This window comes from Coturnix japonica, unplaced genomic scaffold (genome assembly GCF_054131305.1).
Source record: "Coturnix japonica strain WE unplaced genomic scaffold, WE-NBRP24 Scf040, whole genome shotgun sequence".
NCBI lineage: Eukaryota > Metazoa > Chordata > Aves > Galliformes > Phasianidae > Coturnix > Coturnix japonica.
Window position 1 is genome coordinate 4172763 of NW_028188943.1, and position 22702 is coordinate 4195464.

The 22702-nt window shown below is 39.7% G+C and overlaps 1 protein-coding gene across 1 annotated transcript in view; it reads right to left on the bottom strand.

Annotated features, from left to right (window-relative positions):
* Positions 1–22702, bottom strand: part of LOC146753055 (cytosolic carboxypeptidase 4-like) — a 114806-nt gene that overhangs the window by 65896 nt on the left and 26208 nt on the right. The window contains exons 2-4 of the mRNA XM_085530998.1: positions 15182–15311; positions 10692–10823; positions 7373–7549 (exon numbers count right to left, since the gene is read on the bottom strand). Of these exons, the coding sequence (XP_085387124.1) occupies positions 7373–7549; positions 10692–10823; positions 15182–15311 (439 nt within the window). The remainder of the gene's footprint in view (positions 1–7372; positions 7550–10691; positions 10824–15181; positions 15312–22702) is intronic.

Below are 22702 nucleotides of genomic sequence, written 5' to 3' on the forward strand. Positions count from 1 at the left end.
AGTACAGTGCAGAAATCAGTGGAGGGACAGAATGGAGGAGGAAGTGAGATTAAATTTCAATATATAGTTTACATTCAATATTGGACAGCATATCCAATACCACTAATATCACTAGTATGAACTAGTGGAGTTCACTGCTGCAGGAAATCCCGTGTGGGAAAATATTACGAAAGGGGACAGAAAAGTGCCATAATTATCAACAGAGAAAGTTGCTCATTATCATTACCACACCCTCGAAATAATCAGGCCTCATGCTGCAGCATATGAAGCAGAAAGGAGGCAGGTCAGGTGGGCCGGTAGGATTATTTCTTCTTTTCCATGTCTTAGTGTAATTGAATCAGTTGCACTACAGCCTGGTTTTGTTCTCTTAGGAGCCACGAGGAACCAAACACTGTATGAGACAGGATACCTGATCATATGGACCAATGGTCTGATCCAGCATGGCAAATGTTATGATGCTAAGAGGGGTAAAAATCAATCTTCGCAGAAAATCCTGTGTATAAAAGACTTTGAAATTTAGATGCTTCTAAAATCCATGCAGAGTAAAAGACAAACGTGGCTCCTCTAGCCTGTGCTTTTGCAACCTCCCATTCTTATTTGCCATGCCTGAGGAGTTCATGATTAGACTATGAGCTTCATCAAAGGGCAATTTTCAGCTGCCAAATAGATTTGTACAATAAATCCACATGGGACCAGATTAACAAGCAAGAGAGACATCAGAAATCAAAAACCTAGCCGCTGTAATTCCACTGAAAACTTGAAAGGATGATGTGCAATGATATTTAGACTTTTAAAGAGACACTGCCAGAATACTACAGCTAGTTTTCATTAGGAATTTTGCTTTTCTGTCTCACATCCTTCCCAAGAGTTCTTTTCATTAGCAGACTTAAATCCCACTTATATTCAAGGCTGCACCGTTCAGAACTGTTCAGTGGGCTTCAGAAAGAGTAACATTTCATCCAAAGTGCAGCATCTTTTCCATGCAACCATAAATTAATTAATTGCAAATGAATTTTTTGATTCTAACATCTAAGTTGTCTGGGTTTGCAATGTCAGCACCTGGGAATCTTCGATCTAATCCCATCCACAACTCCCAGAAAATGGGTATGACTGAATACTTGCCTTTCTGATTCCATGTAGTCTGGCTTTTTATTTCCTAGGGAAATAAAAAAAAAAGCTTCTAGGGAAGCAGCTCGATAACTCTTTCCAATCTGTACCTACTACCACCTTTCTTCCCAAGAGTATGGGAAGACTGGGCTGCAACCAAGCATCTAGAAAGGTTTAGAAGTAGTTGAGGGAGAAAACAAACAAACAAAACAGGTATCAGCTGTTTATGGTATATTGGAAGGGGAAAAAAGAGAAATATCAGCATTCAGAAATGTACAGAATCAAGGTAACATCTGTTTTCCTTTCCTGGGTCCCACAGAATCTGCTGTGTTCCTTGGTTTAACAAATAAACCAGCTGCTAACTAGGAGACGCTCACATCATTTGCAAGTAAATGGAAAGAAACGCAGGGATTTGTTGGAACAAGCCCTTTAAGACTAAGCCCCAAACAGAAGTGGTAAACATCAGAGCTACAGCAACTGATCGATTATATACAGTAGTGGAAAAGAGTTGAGAGAAAGAGGGGAGCACATGATGGCTCTGCTTTGCTGTTCCAAATACATCCATGTCTAGTGTACCTCCACAGAACTAGATGCTTCCAACTCTGCAAAGTCAGATCTACAATGACCTCATCCCATCATTACTTTCTGTTGTGCTGAACAAAAAAAAAAAAACAAAACCTAAAAAACACCACTAACATCAAAACACAAAGCAATTACAAACCACAACAAGGGAGGGAACCTGTTCTCCAGTTACACTGACAGACAGCCCTCGATAATCTATCAACAACAGAGACAAAGGAACTGATTTAAGATGCTATTACTTCCAAAGGGCTCAGATTGTGCTACTCTGTTTATTTAGGAGTTGGAGAAGTCGAGATCCTATTTGATCAGCTTTGAAATTGGTTCCAAAAGGCTGAGAAGTCAGCTGATTTTTCATTTCTCTGTAGTTCAAGGCCATATACATTTCTCCTTTTGTTTATATCAACAAAATCCGAGTTAGGATATAACACTCATTTTTTCTGCCAAGTCCGTGGAGAGTTCTCATCCAAGACTTTGCTCATCTGACTCAATCCAGCCTAAGAGGACCAGAAAATACAGGTTTGTGGCTGCAAGCCACAAGCCCTGGTGCTGTGCTTGCAGACTAATCATTATGTTGCTCTGGCCATCCAAGGAAGATGAATGCTCACCGTCTCCTGGTTGGTTTGCTCTTTCCCATGTGCCTTTGCTCATTTCCTAAATGCCATTAACCTTTATATCGTTGCATTAAGTGAAATCGTCAAGACTAAAAGGTACCATTAGAATATCTTGAAAACTGAATCACAATTTACTGAAAAGGATTGGTGGGCACAAAAGGAGCATGAAAATACGGAAAACAGGATGCAAACGTTTGCAATGGGCAACAACTAAAGAAAACACAATGAGCAGAAAACCTTAATTTAATCCTTCACTCCTTAGATTACTACAAGATAACTATTTGTTTTTCTCTTATACTTCTCTTACAATTACAGCTGCTTCCAATTTGAATCACTTTGGACCAGAACTGGAAGCAGAACTATTTAGAAAAAAAAAAAACAAAAAAACATTCTTCTATATTTCTTAGCATCTGCTTTTGAATGACGTGCCCAGGCCTCAGAGGGTTCACTAGATGCACGTTTTAGAGATGATTTTTTGGATAGAAACTTCTGGATGCTTGTGAAACTTACTCATACTTAGGAAAAGTGTAAAACGTGTGAGACAATGGAAACCAGAAATAGGAAAAGCCTCAGATTTCAAAGATGATGTAAACAATTTACTGGAATGCTCATCAGAAAGCCCAGAATAAACTCCATCTCTTTTCATTTCCCTTCTGCAAGTACTTATCAAATACGCTCTGTGGCAAGAACATTGCTGCAACCATTTCTGTTGGTGCCTGAATACTGGCATGAGTCCAAATTAAAATTATTTGCAAGTTTGTGCACTAGGCATCCAATTACAAGAATGATATACAAGAATATCATTGCTTCTGTATGCCAGTAAGACAACGTTATGCGACTGCAAACTCCCTCAAAACAACCCAATTTCTGACTATCGACTGTAATAAACTGCTTATGAATAAGGCATACATAAAAATTCCACAGAAATATAATATGTGATACACAATAATAAGGAAGATAAAGAAAATCTTTCATTGCCTATAGATAACTATAAAGAAACAGAACTGCAATTTCAGGGACAAATGATGTATTAGTAACAATTTGGTTATTTTGGACAGAAATGGGTCAAACCAGAGCAGTCCACCTCTGAAAGAGTAGCAAGAGGAAAGGCTTTCATCTTGGCATACTGCTTTATTTCTGCCACACTTTCACGGCAATTCACTGGTTCATTACTTGTATAAAATAATTCAGTAAATGCTAGCCAGGTTACAGGGGATGGATAATGGCAGCTCTTCCCATTTATTAGACTCTCATCTCTGCAGTTACTGTATAAGGGGCCAGGATGCAGAGCTTTTCATCCAGTTCTGCTACCCGTTTATCAGCAGCTCCGTCCTTTTATCCCTCAGCATTTAAGTACTTCCATCTCCGAAATACAAACTATTGGCTCTTATCTAACAAGAAAGTTATCTTGGTTTTATGCCAGTATAGCATAGGAAAAACAAAAAGATGCAATTTATTAACCTTCTAAACAGAACGAGACAGACTTCAGCAAGATGGCACATGATTTGTGGAACACACGTTACATGACTAATGTCACATCCTCGCTCACACGAAGATGGCTCACAGAACCTTCAGGGACATTCACTCTCACAATTTATCTGGGGTGAGTTTTGTAGAGATGGGGGCTTCTAATTGTTAGACAGGCCATGACTTTTGACAGTTACTCTGGCCAGGCTCCACCTGCCAATTGCTGCCGTTACATCAGGCACAATTTTACCTCTAATTTCTCCTACTGTAAATGACTGGAGAGAATGCAAGCAAAATCAAATCAAACCAACCAACCAACCAACAAAACAACATCAGTTTTTCCTCACCTCTAGCTTGCTTTACCAGTTCAGTGAATTGAGTAGTTGGACTCAAAAGAAGAAAAACTTTTCCAACATGAAGATGGGTTCTATGGAAGAGCGTTCCTGAAATTCCCCAAATCCTCCTTTCAAAGGTGTTTTGAACAACTATCAACAATTTCTTATGAACGTATGGCCACTCTGCTCGGTGCTGCTCTCCCTGATTCCATCATCTCTGCAAATGGATGCCTTTTCCCTCTCATCAAGTCGGATAATAAAAGTTGGGGCATTCAATTCCCCTCATTCAGAAGCATTAGACTGGACAGAATTAATTTTTTCTCTTGACTCTCCCAAAGACTTTCTTCAAAAAGGGATCCACGTCACCAGTAAAATCTCCTTCAAAGGGTACTGTCAAAATATCTGGAATAATTTAAAAACTCATTTGTTACTCCTTGTTGCGTGTATCCCTTTGAAGCAAGAAGCTGAAGTCTATTTACATCAGTACTTCATCTCCTCTACCAGGCACAACATGTCAAGGAAAATGCCTTTCCAACACCACATGTACTGAGAGAGCACGGAGCTGAGTTTTGAGATTTGCCATGTTTCTACTATATCTGTTTTGGAACGCAAATGTATACATGGCTCAAAATACATCAGACTCGTAGGATGGTGAATACAGTTAGTAATCTGAACATCCCAGTGCAGTACGTTACTACAGGCGTCTTAACTAGTCAGCCAAGAATCAAGAAGAATAAAGTGTAGTACAATAGGATATGGTAAAACAAAGAGCTATGCCAGTTTAAAAATGAATCACACTGAAGAAACTTAGGAGAATATCCATATGCGTCAGTGCAGATTTGATTCTTTTGGGCCAATATTTGCTCCCGATTGTACTGAATAGAGCTTTCTATGGCACAGCCTTATATTCAGTATTCTGCAAACCAAATAAGACAAGATGGCTCAACAAAATCCTGCAAAAGGAGGACAGTAATACAAACCTGGAGGGCAATAGGTCCAGTGAGGGAGTTAATACAGACTGCATTCACACTGGGAGAGAAATGATAGGCAGTTTCTGATTACTTTTTGATTGTGAGATTGTAAACTGGTAGAAGTAGGAAGGAGAATTCCTTGTTGAAATGGACTGCTTTGTTTTAGGCAGCTTTCAAATGGAGACACTGCTGTTCTAAGACTCAATTGGACAATCCAGACAAAATCAAAGAGAGTCTGGATTTTTTTTCCCCTTCTTTTCTTCTTCTTTATGTTGAATAAAACCTTAGATAAGATCAATAGTTTCTTTAGTTTTATGTTTCTCTTCCTTAAGGGTAGATGGCTTATTGCATTTCCATTGATCACACAGACAGGGAGATTCAACAGAGACAAGTCATCTTTTCTTTTGCTCTCATTTCTGCCCTCCCCCCATACCCATTTGAAATCAAATGACTTTTAATCAAGGCTGGGGTCACAACTGTTTCTCATTTACATATCACTAGTAACAAATTCATGCCTTATTTTTCACTCACTAAACTGCTTTAGAAATGAAAGTCACATTTCTATACATGATATGCCACACACCGTGCAATCGAAAAACTTTAGGAACTTCTTTTCTGGGCCTCTCTATCAGACAGGTTACCTCAGCCCTCCTACAACATTGCTCTGTGGTGAGAGGGGGCTTACCTGACAGCCCTGTGTATTTAATATTTAAGCTTCTTACAGTCTCTACAAAGCCTTCCTCTGTTTTTTCCTAAATCCTTTGCAAACTCCCTATCAGATATGTGCAACTTCAAGCACAAGAAGTTTGTATCTCAGTTTACAGTCAGCAAAGCAGCTACATTCACCATTATTTTCACCATTTTCAAGAAGGAAGAAAGTCAAAGATCAGGATCCAGAACTGCTACCAACACCATTAGAAGCCTGACCACCAGCTTACTGAGTGGTGGTGCACTTGGGAGAACGTTGCATAAAACATTTTAGATCTGCTGGCACAACTTATGCAAACTTGGGTTGAAAATACTGAAGGAAGTAGAGAACAAATCATTAGACACTGATATAACCTGATGTCCAACTGCTTTTAGATGTTACTCAAATTATCTAGGAAATGAGTTAAATTCTCCATGGAGATCACTAGGAGTTTTGCCACTGACATTAGTCAAGGTAGAATTTCTCCCCACTGTCTGAAGGAAATTTAAAACCCCACCACAACCTGTGGTACCTATTGCACCCCATCAGCACTTCTCAGAGTAGGGAGCACTAGGTGTAATGCTCAGGGCAGTTATATTCTCTTTCTTTAAACCATCTTCAGATATTTCTTCTGCCTTTTCTATCTAAGAAATGATGTGAGTATAGTAGAGCACTGTTAAAACAGTAGCTGAGTACTTGCTGGCCACATTCTATGGAATGTAAAAGGATTAACATAGAACTTGCAAAGAATAATTTGAACGTCTTATTAATTGTTATTTGTAACAATGGCTTTTTCCTTAAGGGTCTTTTCGGATCCTTAACCACATATTAATGCTGTATAGATAAGGATTGCTCCCTAGTGGGAGAAATAAGGTGGAGCACAGAATCCCTTCCATGGAAAGCAACAGGTTTGGGAAAGGAACAAAAAGAATTCACCAACTGAGCAAGTGGAGAATTATGTACAGCTAAATACAATTACCAGAGCTCAAACCATGTACTTAAAAAGTGCCAAGAGGCTCCTGTCTCTGATGCACTCAGCACAAGTACAGCCCTTCCCACAGTATCTGGAACATCATTTGGTAAGAAATTTAGCTCCATTTAGTTCACAGTTAAAGCTGTGGCTTCAGCTCATAGATGAGCTACCTTTGGCTGTCAGTAACAAACTCCAAGTGCAGAATTCTCAGTGCAGGCTCTTAAGTTTAGCCAAGCAAATGCCCAGATAGACTGCAACAGGAAGTGTACGACTCCTAATATTCATGTTAATTACCTCAGATCTACTGTGAATACCATTATAAAGACACAGTCTGTATCATCTCAAAAACACTCCTTCATTCAGCTCAATATTTTTGGCATTAGACTGGAATTTCTTTTTATTTCACTGTCAAATGAAACCTCGTAGCAAGGAACCTACTTCCCTGGCATGGAAGATTAAAAGTGAAGGATCGTGGAAGGATTTAACTGAGAAGAAACTCAGTAGAATGGCTACACTTATATTATAGAAGGAAGCTGGCAATACCAAACAGCATAAAAACAGCACTCTCTATTCTCCCAAGCTCATTAGACACACATTAGAAGGAGTGTGCCATGTAGTTCTTTGGAAGAGGTACTTACTTTGTAGAGACCATGGCTGCAGCCGCAGTACGTGCTCTCCATGGTGTAGCTCCTCAGCACACCCATTTCTTGCCATACCACCACCCGGGCTGTTGACTCGCGGGACTTTTCTACAAGGAAGCTGCAGCTGTTCATGACAAATGCAGGGGCCACTTTGTCCAGGATTTTAGGAAGAGTCTATAAGAAAGTATCAGCAATGAGAAAATGAATCAAACAGATGTACATGCATTTATATCACAAATACATCTACAAGAGGCCTATGCTGTTTAAAGCGCGTATCACCAAAGCTACCTGTAGAAACTGTCACTGTGATAGTTCCAGTTAGTGCCAAACTGGACTCATCTTCATCCCAAGTGAAATCTTCATATTCTAATGTTTTGTTGTGTTTGTTTGTTTTTTTGTCCCCAGTCACAGACAAAAATGCTGTAAGTACATTTGGTACATCCCATCCAAAATGATGTCTTTGCACATCCTATAGTTTTGGACTGCTGAAGTCACTTATGAAGCTTTATTTTTTAAGCTGCTTCAACATTAACTACATTTTCCTGTTCTGCCTAGAGGGCTGCAGTCATAGCTCAGCGCACAATGTTTCCATTCTTTCCTTTCCAGCTCCTCCTCACAATTTGACAAGGGATTCAGCTATAGGAGGAATTTTGTTTGAACACAGCACACAGCAAAGAAGGGGAATGCATAATCCCACTGAAGGTCACAGATAATTATAGGAAAATAGAGCTTAGCATTTAACTATCTTGCATTGTGAAATAAACCAAACTATTCTCATCTGGGATCAAATGGTACATTGAATGCACTCTGTATAGAAAGCGGCAATAAAGAGTAAATATGAAAATTCAGTAAAATTACCTCTTAGCTCTGAGTGATTTTCTTATTCTAGAAATCATTTTTCTCAACAGCAGCCTATAAACACTGCTAATACACAGCGCTATCAAATATTTCTATCAGTGTGGATGCAACACTTCTTCATGCTAACTGTAAAAGTATATACTAGATACCTTAACACTAGGTGTACTCGGTGTAGAAATTGGGCATTTACATACAAAAGCACATATGTGCATATAAACCTTTGTGCTTGCATCCCAGTACATGCCCAAAGACCATCCAGTGAAGAGCTTGTAAAATAAGAACGTTCATTATTTCTTTGATGACAGCTTTCTTAAACTTCTGAATGGAATGGAATCATACAGAAGGAGTTTCTGCTCATTGCTAATGGCATTGACCCTCAAATTTCATTCAGTTTGGGCAGTGAAAGCCAACCAGCTAATTTCACTTTCCAATAACAATCAGTGAAACTGATTGATTCTAAGCAATTCTAGTTCCACTCTGTTGAGCTTTACATCACAGTTCTGTACAGGACTGCTTGGTTTCATCAAAATTGAGAAAATAACATTTAATAGCTGGTCTTCTCTTAAAGGATGACTGACGCAGAAGATAAAATCTTTGGCCTAAACTGTTCTGCAATATCCACTGCAAACATCATAATCATACATACCTCTGTAATAAGAAAGTAAATGTTATTTTCAGCATATCCAATCTATAGCTATGAATGGACCCTACCAGTTCTGTAAGGTACAGACATAAAGATCTATAAGGTCCATTCATCAGCAGAAAAAAACCTTGTGAACAGATAACTGGAACAAAGTGAGAGATTACATTTCAAACCTGAGACCAGCATGAGCCTAACTCTTAAGTCAAGATCTACAGTGTGCTATTAAGAACTACAGCATTCCTTTTCCTGGGAGAATACCGAACAGAGGAATCTTTAAAATTGATTACTTGCTCTGAACTAAACATCCACTGCTTCTGAATTGCCCTCAAAGTACAATTTGCTGCAAAATATTATGATTCCGAGCAACACATCCAGGTTTTCCTGGAGCTGGGTTAAAAATAAAGCACAGTCACCCAAACAATTATAATCCTGAACACAATCATGAGATCCAGCTAAACTGCGTGTGAAGGTTCAGATAGTTTTCATTCTGTCCTTATCTGAAACAGCACACAGATTTTTGTAAATATATGCTATGAAGTACCATAATCAGATCTCTAATCCAGTTTAGTTTTTAAAACAATTGAAATTATATGCATAATCAGTCTTCTATATTTGATTAAATAAAAACGCTGGCAGGTAACAGTAATGTCTCTGTAGTCAGGACTCATTTAGAAGCATTATCAAATCTGAATTTAATATTCCTTTCATTTTACCAGCTTTCACTGGATTTCACACTAATAGTTCTTTCCCCTCTGCTTTTCTCATTAATTACCTTTCAATTGTATTTCTGGGAGGGTGAAAACGCATCTTTTCAAAGGATTCTTTTATGACAACACATTACTTTAACCATGCTCCCTGTCTCTCATACAGCTGGATTTAGCATGCACAAAAACGGGGGTGCTGCCCATGTCCATAAACCTCCGTTCCCATTTGGTCAGAATGGAATTAGGATTCTTTACTGAGGTCCCTTCAGAGATTACTGTCAAAGGGGCCTGGAATGGTGATTAAAAGGAGAAATCCTGAAGTTGGGTTTTCCAATGTCAATGCTACGCATGTCATCTGAGGCCAAGTATTAGGAAGTAACAATGCCTCTTTCTCCCACGAATCAAGGGCTACAGCAAAGGCTGTTCAAAAATCACAATTTTCTTGAGGTATTTTGCTCATGTTTTTGGGAAGTAAATACATGGAGAGCAGGATCGTCCCCAATTACTCATGGGAGGAAGGAGAGAAACTTCCCATATTTTGCAATCACAAAGCCTTTCATCTAGGCCACTGCAGATTCTTGGACACCCTTGGAGGCTTGCTCTTGGTTTCTTCATTGCAGATTCAAGACAGGCACCAGATGCTGAAAGCAGCATTTGAATTCTGTTTGTGTAACAGTGAACTATCCTCAGCCTTTTCAAGCCCACTGATTTCAAATACAACAAGCGATGTTCTGACTGTAAGCACCCTTCCTGCTTTTCCTTGTGAAACAAGTGTTTCCACGGGGACTTCTCGTGAGTTGAGGGTGAGAGAAGCACATGTATACTTGGAACTTATAAAACACAAAAATACAACATTTCTATTAGTCAGCGGCAGTGACAACAAAACAGCATCTTAATGAAATGAATTAGAGATCCACCTATTGACAATATTCTCGCAGATATCTGGTGCATGAAGATAGTAGGAATCATTTAAACTTTTCTGGATCTCTACTCCTCTGCTGCAAGACAAGTTTGCACCTACCAACAGAACTTGTGATCTGACCTCATCTTAAAGAGGGATGTAGGTGCACATATATGCCAACAACTGTAGAAAGGAACAAAGCAGACCTACCCTGTAGCCAACATCTTCTGTGATAACTGCTGTGTCGACCACGCAACCTGCTTGCCACAAGGTCTCTTTGATACTGCAACCATAGAGGAACACATTCTTTTTCTGGGAGTGTCCATGGTAGTCACAGAACACCTAGGGAGGAAAGAAAGGCAAAATCTGTAATACTGAAGTAAGCTTTGTGGTTCTTCACAACAGACACTATAAATACTAGAGGATTGTATGTGAGGAATTACACCTTTGTCAGTGCTCTTCAGACAAACTCAGAGCAGAGCTCTGGGCCAAGCCTATAATCAGTGTCAAACTTTGTTAGTCAGTCGTACCTCGTTTTACCTATTGGAACTGACATGATCTCATGAATCCAGTGTCAACACCGGTGCATTTCTGTCCACAGCAGAAATAAACATGACATCTGTGCAAGATTCCATGCCAACCGAGGAACCTGAGAGTTCATGGTAACTTATGATACAACGGAGCAATTTGTTGGGCTCCTCTGACTTCTCAACTCTAGCATTAGCCTCAGGAGATTTTAAAACTGCACCTTTTGCCAGCAATTAATCACCTTGGCTTCTTTAAACACAAAAACTGTGCTACACAATGTTTAGGAAAATGTAATTGTGCAGTTGTGTAAAAATGTATTGTATGTGGTCAGATACTTACATGAATTCCTGGACATAAAGCACGGGACATTATCTTTGTCAGACAAATAATCTGATTCCACACAACGTAATGTATCTATTTAATCCATCTCTCATGTCAGCTATCATATAAACTAGGTACAAGGTACATTCCAGGTTTTAATGGAAGTTTTGATTGCCTTTATAGGCACATATCAACTTTGATAAAAATGAAAATCACGATTTAATGACCCAAGAGGAAAATATTGACCCAAGTGTTAAATAATAATCAATCTCATTGCCCTCCGGAATATGAAGTCAATATAGACACTGCTGTTACATATATTCTCCATGTCTTTATCAGAAACATTCAGAAATCCAGCAGTGAAAAGACAAGGATTTCTAAAGAGAAGAAACTGGTTTGTTTTAAGGCAATATTCATTGCCGATTAGAAAGGAACATCGTGATATCATTTAAATAGTTTTCTGAGGCATCTATCAGAGACAAAGGGACAGGTGTCATAAGGTAGGGAAGCACTGTGGATCAATTAAAAAGATGAGGAAGAAAGATACATATTCTTATATAAACATAGACAGGAGGAGAGAAACAGATGGAATAGATCAACTTCTTCCACCAACTGTTAAGGCAAGTTTTACCCTAGTATGCTTGTTTAGTAGTTATACAGTAACTCAGTTTAGCTGCAGCCAGTCAGGAAGTTTAATTACCTAAGGAACTGAGCATTTAAATTCCTCCAGCTGCTCTGACAAGCTGCACGTTGATTGGAGATGCTAAGACACTCACACGCAGATTCATCCCACAAGTCCTAGTTAACAGGACTGCTATAGCCACAGAACATCCTGAGTTGGACAGGACCTGTAAAAGGATCACCCAGTCCAACACATGGGGCTTATGCAGTCCTACACTTCAAGCAACTGCCTGAAAAACAGGGAATTATCCCATAAAGCCCCCTTCTAAACAGCTGCATTTATTGGTTCTTTTAATGACAGGCATTTTTCCAGTTAGCGTTCCATCTATGCTTCCAGCAATACAGTCATAGATTAGTTTAACCACAGGTACCAACTAGAATTTACTCCTATGAATATCAAAGAAGGTTTTATAGCTGTGGTTCTATTTTGAGGCAGAGATCCCAGCTCAACCAGGTATCAATTACCTGCCAATTTACAGAATTACTAACATGCAAGATGCATATATTATTACCTAAAAGATTACTTATCAGAAACCACACAGGGATGATCAGCTGCTCAGATAGCTGTGCTGCCTGATAAGCAGGAGGTCCATAATTCTGCATCTCAAGAGTGAATCCTTAAGTGACAAGTCTGGAACAAGCCTTCCATATTAGTAAAGCATTGTAAAAGCCAGGCTCTGTAACACCACTATTTCATGCCATGGGATGAATCCATGACTGCCACCCACCTCCACAGCAGAGAAGTCAACACTACTGGAAATGTTTCCATTCCATTTGTGTATCATATATACCTACATTTTAATTAATTTTACTGAGCACTGCAGTTATTCTCAATGTTTATGACAAATCGTTTTGTTTTTGTTTTTACAATGCATTCTTCTGCTCTATTTTTATTCTACAGAGTAGCTCAAGCCTCACTACTCAGCCAAGACAAAACTGTATTTTATAGTTGCAGCACCCAATGAAGAACTTTCCTTGGGTTAAGCCTGGGCAACCACAAGGTAAACTTGAGACCTACCCACCCCTTTTTTCTCTCTATCCTTCTTGTACAGCTGTGACACCAACACACAGTCAAATTCCAAGTCTGGTGTTCACTGGGGTATGACTCAAGACACACATGCAAATTTTTATCTATTTAAAGTAATGTGCCAGCACTGAGCACCACAAAGGTAAGAACTGCTTTCAAACTCAAAAACAATCCCCCTCATGACTCACAGAATCAGGAAGCTTTTAAAACAAAGGAAAAGCAAGACAGAAAATGGATGCAAATACTCTTTTTTTTCCTTAGTAGCTTCGTGAGAGGACCCAATCTCAGACTGCTGAGGTAGACACGTTTAGGATGCTTTGCTCACAAAAAGCTATGTACTTGCAGTCAGATTCTGTTTCCAACCTTGATAGAATATCTCAAAAAGCAAACACCGCTTTGTGTCTCCTGGTCCCTAACAGCATCTTCCTGTCCCCTCCAAAAGTAACTTGCTCTTTGCTGCAGCTTGATCCCTCTGTAAGAGCTACACTTTTCCTGTTGCATCCTGCAAGTGCACTGTCAACTGTAATTCACAAACTGCACATTTCCTCACCACGAATGCTCAAGGGGAAAAAGCAACATCTCTTTCCCCTTCAGTCCTAGCTGCTCCCAAGCTTAGCTCTCTGATACTCCCGCTGCTCTCAGTTGAAAAGAAACCACCCTCAGTGGAGAGTTGCAATACTACAGCGTATCCAGCCCCTACTTTTACTAGGGTTTCCAAAACCAACAAGAGAAGCAAAAATAAATAAACAAATAAAGCACTTAGATGGCTGTTTTCTATGGCTGAAGTTACCAATTAAAATGGGTTTGGTTTGAAAGGCCGCTAACTTTAAAGTTATTTCCTTTTCACTTTCAAGAAGCTTTCCTTTCCTTTGAAGAAACTGCTTGCGCATCCCCAAGATAAATTAAACTAATTCACTCCACAGAAATCATTTGGCTATCAGTGAAATTGCCTTCATGGCATCTTGGCAGTGAGTGCAGGGCAGAAGAAATCCAGCTTCTTCTGGAGTTGGGAAAAGACATTTGCGAGCATGTATAAACCAAAATCAATGTACTCTTCAAAGGCAAAGAAAAAAACAGTTTACCACGTCTGACATACTGCCTGTGAGTGAGAGACATGATACGATCAATAGTCTTACTTCACTCAGCAAGATGAAAACTTCCACTGGGCGCATGTTCAACTTCATGCATCTGGATGTGACAGGGATGGTTATGATAAATTTAAATTAAAAAGGCCCAATACGATTAGCACAATAAAACAAAACTGATCAGATGTAGCTCAAAACCCAAAGAAAATGTAGGTGGAATAAACTCTCAGATACAAGCTGAACTTCCAGTAGATTCCTTGGAGTGCAGAGCTCGATGTCAGGGCTGTCATTTAGGCCAAAAATAGCATATTTCCACAAATATTCACTTAAAGAAACTCACAGACATTTTCACCTTGTCTGAGGATTTTCTCATCAAGACCAGAGTGAACAGTGCATCTTAGGACATTTCCTGCCTAACTGGGGCTATAAGAAGCCAACTTGCTGTTCCATCCACTTCCATTCTGTTCATCAACATTTGAAACCATCAGTGTTTTTTTTTTATCCTGAGGTCTCAGAACTATTCATTCTGTTGGGCATCAAGACCGAACAGATGGGGACAGATCCCAGACATATGCCAGTAGTATCACCCCTCATGAACTTCCGGTAGTTCCCCCAAAAAGTCATTTTCTTCTCACTGAAGCAGCAGAAAAGTTCAACCATTTTGAAAGTTAACTTGTGTTTCTCTGATTGCACAGATTGCTCCAGTTTGGGCTTTTGCATGATCCATTCAGACTATGTCTTCACAGAATTTCTCCTGTCATTGCCAGAAAGATAACAATAACTTACTAACAATATCTAGTTTAGCTGAAGTACTTTGAGGATACTAAGGAGCTGTAAGGAATTTGTATTCACTCTGCAGGTGCACGAAGACTCTGAAGTTTGGAGTTGGTTAGAAGATTCAGTAGATAACCCAAGACTTTCAAAAACACCCCACAATGATGAAAGTATAGCGGTATAGCATGCTTTCCACATCTCTAACCATAAAACAGGGCTGTTGACACAACTGCAATAATCCATCTGCGTGCAATAACCCATAGAAGATACAGGGAGTTACTCACCACAGGGGCCCGGTTGATGCTGCGCAGATAATACAGAAGACCTTTGGTGTGGTAAATTGTTGGATGGAGCTGAGAACTGGGAGTCAGCCACTGCCTGTTCAGATCATCTCCACTCAAGGAACAACGGTGGCTGAAATCACAAAGCAACACATCACAAACAAAAGTTGATTCCAAAGAGTTCCTGATTCTGGCAAGACCTGGCACAAAGATGGGGAATGCCAATTAAAACACAGATCAAAGACTTTTAACACTGGGTTGGAATGAATCAACAGTCGGTACATTTCAGAGGTGCGTACCACCATGCAGATTTTATCATCCCCTTTCCTTCCAGAATTCAGACAGTTACAGCCCTGAAAATAAATGCAGATTTTCCTTTACTTAAGTACATACACAATCAGGACCACTTACAAACAAAATTACCTTCGGAAACGCTCTAAATTCTGCGCTATCTACAAAACTCACCCAGCTTACGTGCACAGCAAAGGCTTCTCAAAACCTCCACAGCAAATAAGTACATCCAACTCCTACTCATTCTAATTGAAGACAGGTGCTTGAATCTCTTCGACCAGCCTGAAATATGTATGCACTTAAATGAGATGAGCTGGATATCTCATTTAAGCTCCTCCGCTCATGAGAAATGTAGCTATCTGAAGCACATCAAGAAGATCTTGATGCATGCTACATCATTATGTGGAACAATTACCTAGATTCACTGCAAAGACTGGATAAAAAGCTAAATAAGGATCCTAGATTTGCACTGAGAAAGTGTTTTCATTAGTTGGATTGAAAATATTCTGCTCCTGACTCAGTGATCAGTGAAAAAATCTGCAGGATATTTGATTGTAAGGAGCAGCACATCATTGTACAATTTTGCAGAATCTGACTAATTTCCCTCATTAGTGATTGTGTGCACTGCAGAGCCTAATTATTGTAAGTACTGGACAAATTTCTAGCTACAGAGTTACATCCAGCTTTGCTGTTCCAGCCTCCTAGTCACAGAATAAGTACAGATGTATTCCTGGGGACACAATCTGGCGGTCTGAAGATAGAATCTCGCATTGCAACTGGGGTGCATTGCATCCAGCGTTATCAGTGAGCCTTGCAAATAATGCTTGCAGAAAAAAGGTCTTAAGGCTGGAATACTTCAAAAAATACTAGATACAATGGAGAACTGGTTAAGAAAGGAAAACAAAGAAACAATAAAATCCACTAAAAATGTCATACGTTTCTAATGGAGAAAAACAAGGTCTCTGATGCCATCTTGGGGTTTCTGGCAACATCACAAGACTCATTCTGACTTTACTCTAGTTTCAGTGTTACCTGAATTCCCTTTTTTCCTCATAACCCACAGCTGCTACATTGCTCATTCTGAAAGCTGAAAAATATTGCCAGTAACAAAAGCATGAGAAGTCACTGAATGCTTCTACCAAATATTCTATGTAAAAACATGACCGTTTCTGTTATGTTTCTTAATAGCCCTTCAGGCAAAGTTACCTGCAGGCTCACCTTTCCTGACCTGCAAGAGAACAGATGCTCAGCTGAGATTTACAAGTGTATTTCTGCCAAGAACTTGTGTGCATACACAGTTTCCTTCCAGCAGGCGTAACTCCATTCTAAAAGTCACTAAACAAAAAGCCAGTTTGTAAATATATATATAAATTATTTTTCTTTCTGAACACAAGAAGAAATTAGATGTTCTCTTAGAAAAGGAGGCAAGAAAAACTAATCGATCCTGTTGCATTGCAGTGTTTCTCATTGCAGCATTAGATTCTGCTATGGACTGTGGTCTGGAATGTAGGGCTGGTTCACAAGCACATCTTGTACACAGCATGCTGACATGTTCATAGGTCACAGTACCCTCACTCTTCAGTCTTTACTCTGCCCATGTTGCAATTTACCAATTCCATCATTCTGATACAAAAGGAGGTTCTTCCTAGAGGAGACTCTATGACAGTTCAATTGCCCCATGACATTCACAGGCTAATTTATAATGGAAGGAAGGTAAAATCTCACCAAGAAGGCAAGAACTGGGAGGCAGAGTTCAGTTTTGTCCTCCAGTGATTAGTATCTTCGCTCATTCGAATGACCTTTAGATATTAGCCCTCTGCCTGGCAGCCTGTAGCCATAGCTCTGAAGGAGATGCAGAACTTTAATTAAATTATGAGACACTGATTTTTCCAACCTCGCTCACTCCCTCTGACCATACTGTTATAGGCTGTTTATTTTTGGAGATCCCCACCAGCTCTGTTCCCTTGCTCCTTTCCTCCTTCTCTTCCTCTCCTAATAGCGATGACATTCGCAGATAATGGTTTTGTCCGTTATGCTCTGCATCCAAGGGTGAAGGTAAAATATTAAGCTGATCTCAAGTGCTGATAGCAAATAAAGAGACTGGAAAGCTGAGACTGGCTTTCTACATTTGGCAAGATTTAATGAAATTCACTTCTCAAACCAAAGGCATTTCTCACAACGTAGTTCCAAGCTACTGTATTTGCTTTAAGTGCTTTATGTCTTCTCTCCTTTGCAGCATTAGTGAGACTACGTGACAGCCTGGATGGGACTCCCAGCAGCTCAAACCAAGTGATGAAAATGTTTGCCACAAGGAATTCCAATAGAGTAAAGGAAACCCCACCTCTACCTCTAAACAGATTACCCGTAATTAAATTGTATTTCTCTTGCTCACAAGTCTGATGCTTTGGATTGAACTTCTGTTATAGCTCTACCTCCTTTTCTACCTTTAAACAGTTCTTTGACGGGGGTCAGCATGTGGGACAGCTGTTAGCTGCCTCCTGGGGTACTGCTTGACTACCAGAGCACAGAAAAAAGGAAACTATTTGCTCCTTTGTTCTACATAAGAACTGAAGTGTCTCCATTAAACGTTCGGCCACAACCTTTGAGATACACGATCCATTAGTGCTACTGTAGAAAGGATCAGTTCCACAATTTGAAGTAGTTTGTGCAAATATCACACATCTCTCCCACCAATCAAGACCAAACACTTTTGACCTTCTCCTCCAAGCAGACTCTGGGGCTGTAACGTTTCTGTAAGTAGTTCTAGAATAACTCAGGAAAAGCCACAGAGCTGGTAGAAGATGGAACCCTCAAAGCATAACTAAGGTGTTCTAAAAACGTACGTAGCCAGAAAACACTGCCACAGTGATCCACAGCAAAGCACCCAGCATTCACAACTGTCTGAGGAAAGAAACGCTTGGGTTGTCTGCCTTTCAGATATACTAGTGCCATGCAGCCCTGGAAAATGAACAGAAAGTAGTCAAGCCCACACCCTGAAGCAAAGATTTGATGGAACACGCTCAGCTCTCCTGTGACTGGCTGTGAGCAAAGAAAACTCAACCACAGGTGAATTTGTTGATGACTGTTGGTTTCAAATATCAGTACACATCATCAGTAATACTCCTGCACCTCTGCAAGCCGCACCTCTAAAGATGTATAAAGGCAGGTAGTCATTCTGAACTGCAAATGGGAGAACTACTCTAAAAAAGCCAGATCCTTAAAATCTCAAATTGATACACCACAGTCATAAAGATGAGGTTGAGTTTTCTCTTCTGAATACACAGGCAGTAAATGCACTTCTAAGAGAAGCATTAGACCTTGCTCTGAAGGCAGGGACACCTCACAGAGAGTTAATGAGAAAGAGGTTAAGTTGCTAAAGCACGGACCTATTCAGTTAAAAACAGAATGATATTTTAAGTCTGTTTGCAATTTTAAGACCTTGCTTTTAATCTTGTACCTCGAAGTCTGACATCAAGTTTTAATGAAGATTCATCCTCTTTTTTTCTCTCACCCTTAGGTCTGCTTGGTTTAAGAGCAAAGCAAAAGATCCCTGAGCGCCTCAGCTTCCAACTGTACTGAATTCTGAAATGTCTTTGGACTGGGAGACATGAACTAGTCCTAACCCAAGGCTGATATTGTCAACAGAACCCTTCAGTTGGCTGCTGTAAGACTGGTTCGATGCCCTGCATGGAAAGAAAAATGAGAGGGGAAAAAGAGAGAAGGGAACACATGGGGAGGAGAGGGGAAAAAAGAAAACAAACACCAAAAAACAAAACAAACCAAAACAAAAAAAAACCACTAAAACAAAAGGGAAAAGGAAATATGAAATAAAGACATGGGGGGGATAAATGTAATGCACAAGATATTAGACCAGGAAGAAAGCGAGAATTGGAAAGAGAGGAAAGTCACTTTTTAAAGAAAAGATGTTGCTGTGCTTGGAAGATAAAATGATTCAAAATCTCCTGTCCATTACAGATAAATGGAAAGACAGGGCCCATCATATCAAATGAATGATGTCAGGACTGATAATAACAGCACCTGGGGCACAGTGAACTATGAAATCTAAAGGGATGCATTGTGTTTGATATGTAGAGAGCAACATCACCATTCACTGTGCATCTTAAAAGCAGACAGCAGTACCAGCACAGGATAAGAATATCTATAAAGGAAAGTAGGCACAAGTAAACATCAGGATGCCGTTGAACAGCGTGTGGCAGCCTCAGACAGACACAGCATGCTGGACTTATAAATAACTACTGCTTACCCAGGATGGAAGCAAGAGGAATATTTGCATTAAGGTGTTTTGGTCTTGCAATTAAGAAAGCTCAGATCAACCTGAGATGTGAGTACATGTGGAGAGGGCAGGTGGAATCGTGAATTTTCTTGATTGTTAACCTTTTCAGAGAACAAGGCAGTGATGTTGGAAAGCAGCAGAACCAGTAAAGCCCTCCCTCATAATTAAAAGGAAGATGTGACAGAAATAGAATTATTTTTTTACAGCCTGAAGTCCATGCGCTGGAACTGACTACATTCACCATACATTTATTCCATGGAGATGCTCATCCAATGCCATCTAGTCGTTGCATTACAGCATTGCCCTGCGATGTCTATGGTCATTCTAGAAACAGGAAGCCCCCACAACAACAGCAATATTGGAGGCTTTAAACTGTGTGCAATCCAATGAAACACCAGCTTATGGCAACTAACAGTCTTCCATTTTCTGAAATATCTGCCTTAATTGCATTAGAGAAATGTTGAAGTACTGAGTACTGCTTCGTAGAGCTCTTCATATAATCCATTTCATTTTATAGCAGATAAATATACAGATAAGCACTACAGGACTCTACAGCTGGAATCAAAGATGGGGAAAAAGAGGGCAAGGTGTTTTCCTACTGTGCTCTGGGCTGCATCATTAATTTCATAGTGAAACTTCTTTCCCATCATTTAAGTGAGCTGCTTAAAGTTCCCTCTGGGATACCTCACTTGGGCATCTTGGCAAGCCACGGGGTTTCACTGAAGAAATGTGATCCCTTCCCCATTTACTTCAAGAAACAAAGGGGGCAATGTTCTTTCTTTGTTCAGGGATTGAAGTTACCAGATTTTCATTTGTTCACAGTGAAATATAGGTGAATATCTGCAAGGCATATATACAGGCACCAATGACCAAAGCAGTTTCCATCCACATTACTGCAGCTAACAATTCACTACTGATCATAGCTTATCTCTTAGATGACACTCGTATTATCTGGCTGCCAACCAACTGAACAAGGCCACTGGAAAGATCCTGACCACTTTAGACCACTGCTGCTCAAAGACTTTTCCATTTCAGCACAGATTAATGAATCCATGATGCGTTGTACTTCCTCTTGAGCAAATGGTGTTCTAAAGCACCACTCCATCAGCTTCTTCTTGCCTACCCACATCAGAGCATTGATGCTAATTAGCATAACGAGCCTTCAGAGTTTCACCTTCTACATCTGACTGATTTTTTTTACAGTGGACAATTCTTCCTTCCCAAGATAAATGATTTAGTCTGTGCTTTCTCCTTTTGGTCCGTGTAACTGTGTCTCTGTCCTTGTTCTGATAGGAGAGTTCCTTTTCTCTCAGCGGACACATTTCATTAAGCCGCACTTTGTCACAAACCAGTTAGACACAGAATGAGATCTGCATCATTCCCAGCTAACACTGTCAATGTCATAATCAAATGAGACAAGAAGTTCACATGACCTACTGAAAAGGTGAGTTAACAGCCTTATCACAGCTAAACTACCTCCTCAGTTCCACATGAAAGGACGCTCATCAGATTTCTACTATTTTAGCTGCAACAACAGTAACTATCAAATATGAGAACAAATTCACCTGCAGTTGGTGACACTTTGCACTGTCATTTATGAGGAAAATGCAAGTTATGATGATCTGTACTGTTTTGTGGAGGAGTAAATAAGGATTCAGGAAGCACCTAAAAACTGAAAGTTTCTTGACACCTACCATGAGATTGAGTCATCTTTAGACCCTTTTTGCAACAACTTCAAATACTTTCTCACTGGTAAGAAAGCCCAAAACAGAATTTTTAGTCACTAGTTCTGACTGGAAAAAGTAATTTTCAACTCAAGATTTTTCTTTTAACAAGTACCTGCTTCCTGCTGGAAATCATAGCTTTTCCTCAGCTCATTCTCTTCAAAACTTGGAGTTTTCCATCAAAACTTCAAATTGGCCAGTTCAGAATGTTAAACTGTTTAAGAGATGCCCTCAGCATATGGCAGAATATGTGCACTTAAGGATTCTAAGGTACTCATTCTTCTCTGCCAAAGCGCCTCTTTGTCTGGGCCACGTGTCCTACAACACAACTTAAAGCGCTGAAAACACTAATTCAGTAAGATGCACAAATTAAGATGCAGCAGGGGAGGCAGGTGAAGCCAGGACAACGGGACAGCCAAGCAACTCCCAAATGGCACTGCAATGACATTTCCAAATGGAAATGATGTTTTTAAATGGGAAGATTTGGCTCCAATTTTGACTATTACTCATTGAAAAGCTTAAGTTTACCATGGGGAGAAAACAGTTCTTTAAGACAGCCTCATCCTCCTACAAACTCTTTCAGCAGATCCTAATTTTGCAGGCACAAATATTGAAAAGTGAAGACACTCATGCAACAAGGTAGCAAATCAGTGAAAAATTAAGACCAGAACCAGAGGTTTCAAGACAAAGGACTGAATAACTAACATTTTACTTTTGAAGTAATGTCCTTCAGCCTGCTTCTAAGTCTTGCATTGTTCACTTTCTTAATTTAAATATGGTTTACATTCATATACCTGAAGAAAGGTTCTTAACTGACTTAAGCTAATTGCTCACATATGGATTGCATTAATTGAGTTGATTTAAATATCGGGTAGTTATATCAGTGCAATCTCCATATACAAATGAACACTAAGAAATACATTTTCCAGATGACTGTTCTAAAATTTAAACCCAACTAAGTGACACATAAGAGCAAAGTGTGGCATCATAGATCAATAATAAGAACTACAAGCAGAGCCTTGCGTAGAGGCCAAGAATAAAAAATAAATAGAATGTGCAGAGATACCTTCAGATCTGTTCAATTTTCCTAGGATCCTTATGCAGCCCCATAGTCCAGTAGGTAGCACTCATTCCTACAGGCAAGAGCGAACTGAAGATGTTAATTAGAATGGGAGGAAAAGACCTCAGAACAGATGCTACGAATCAGAAATATTC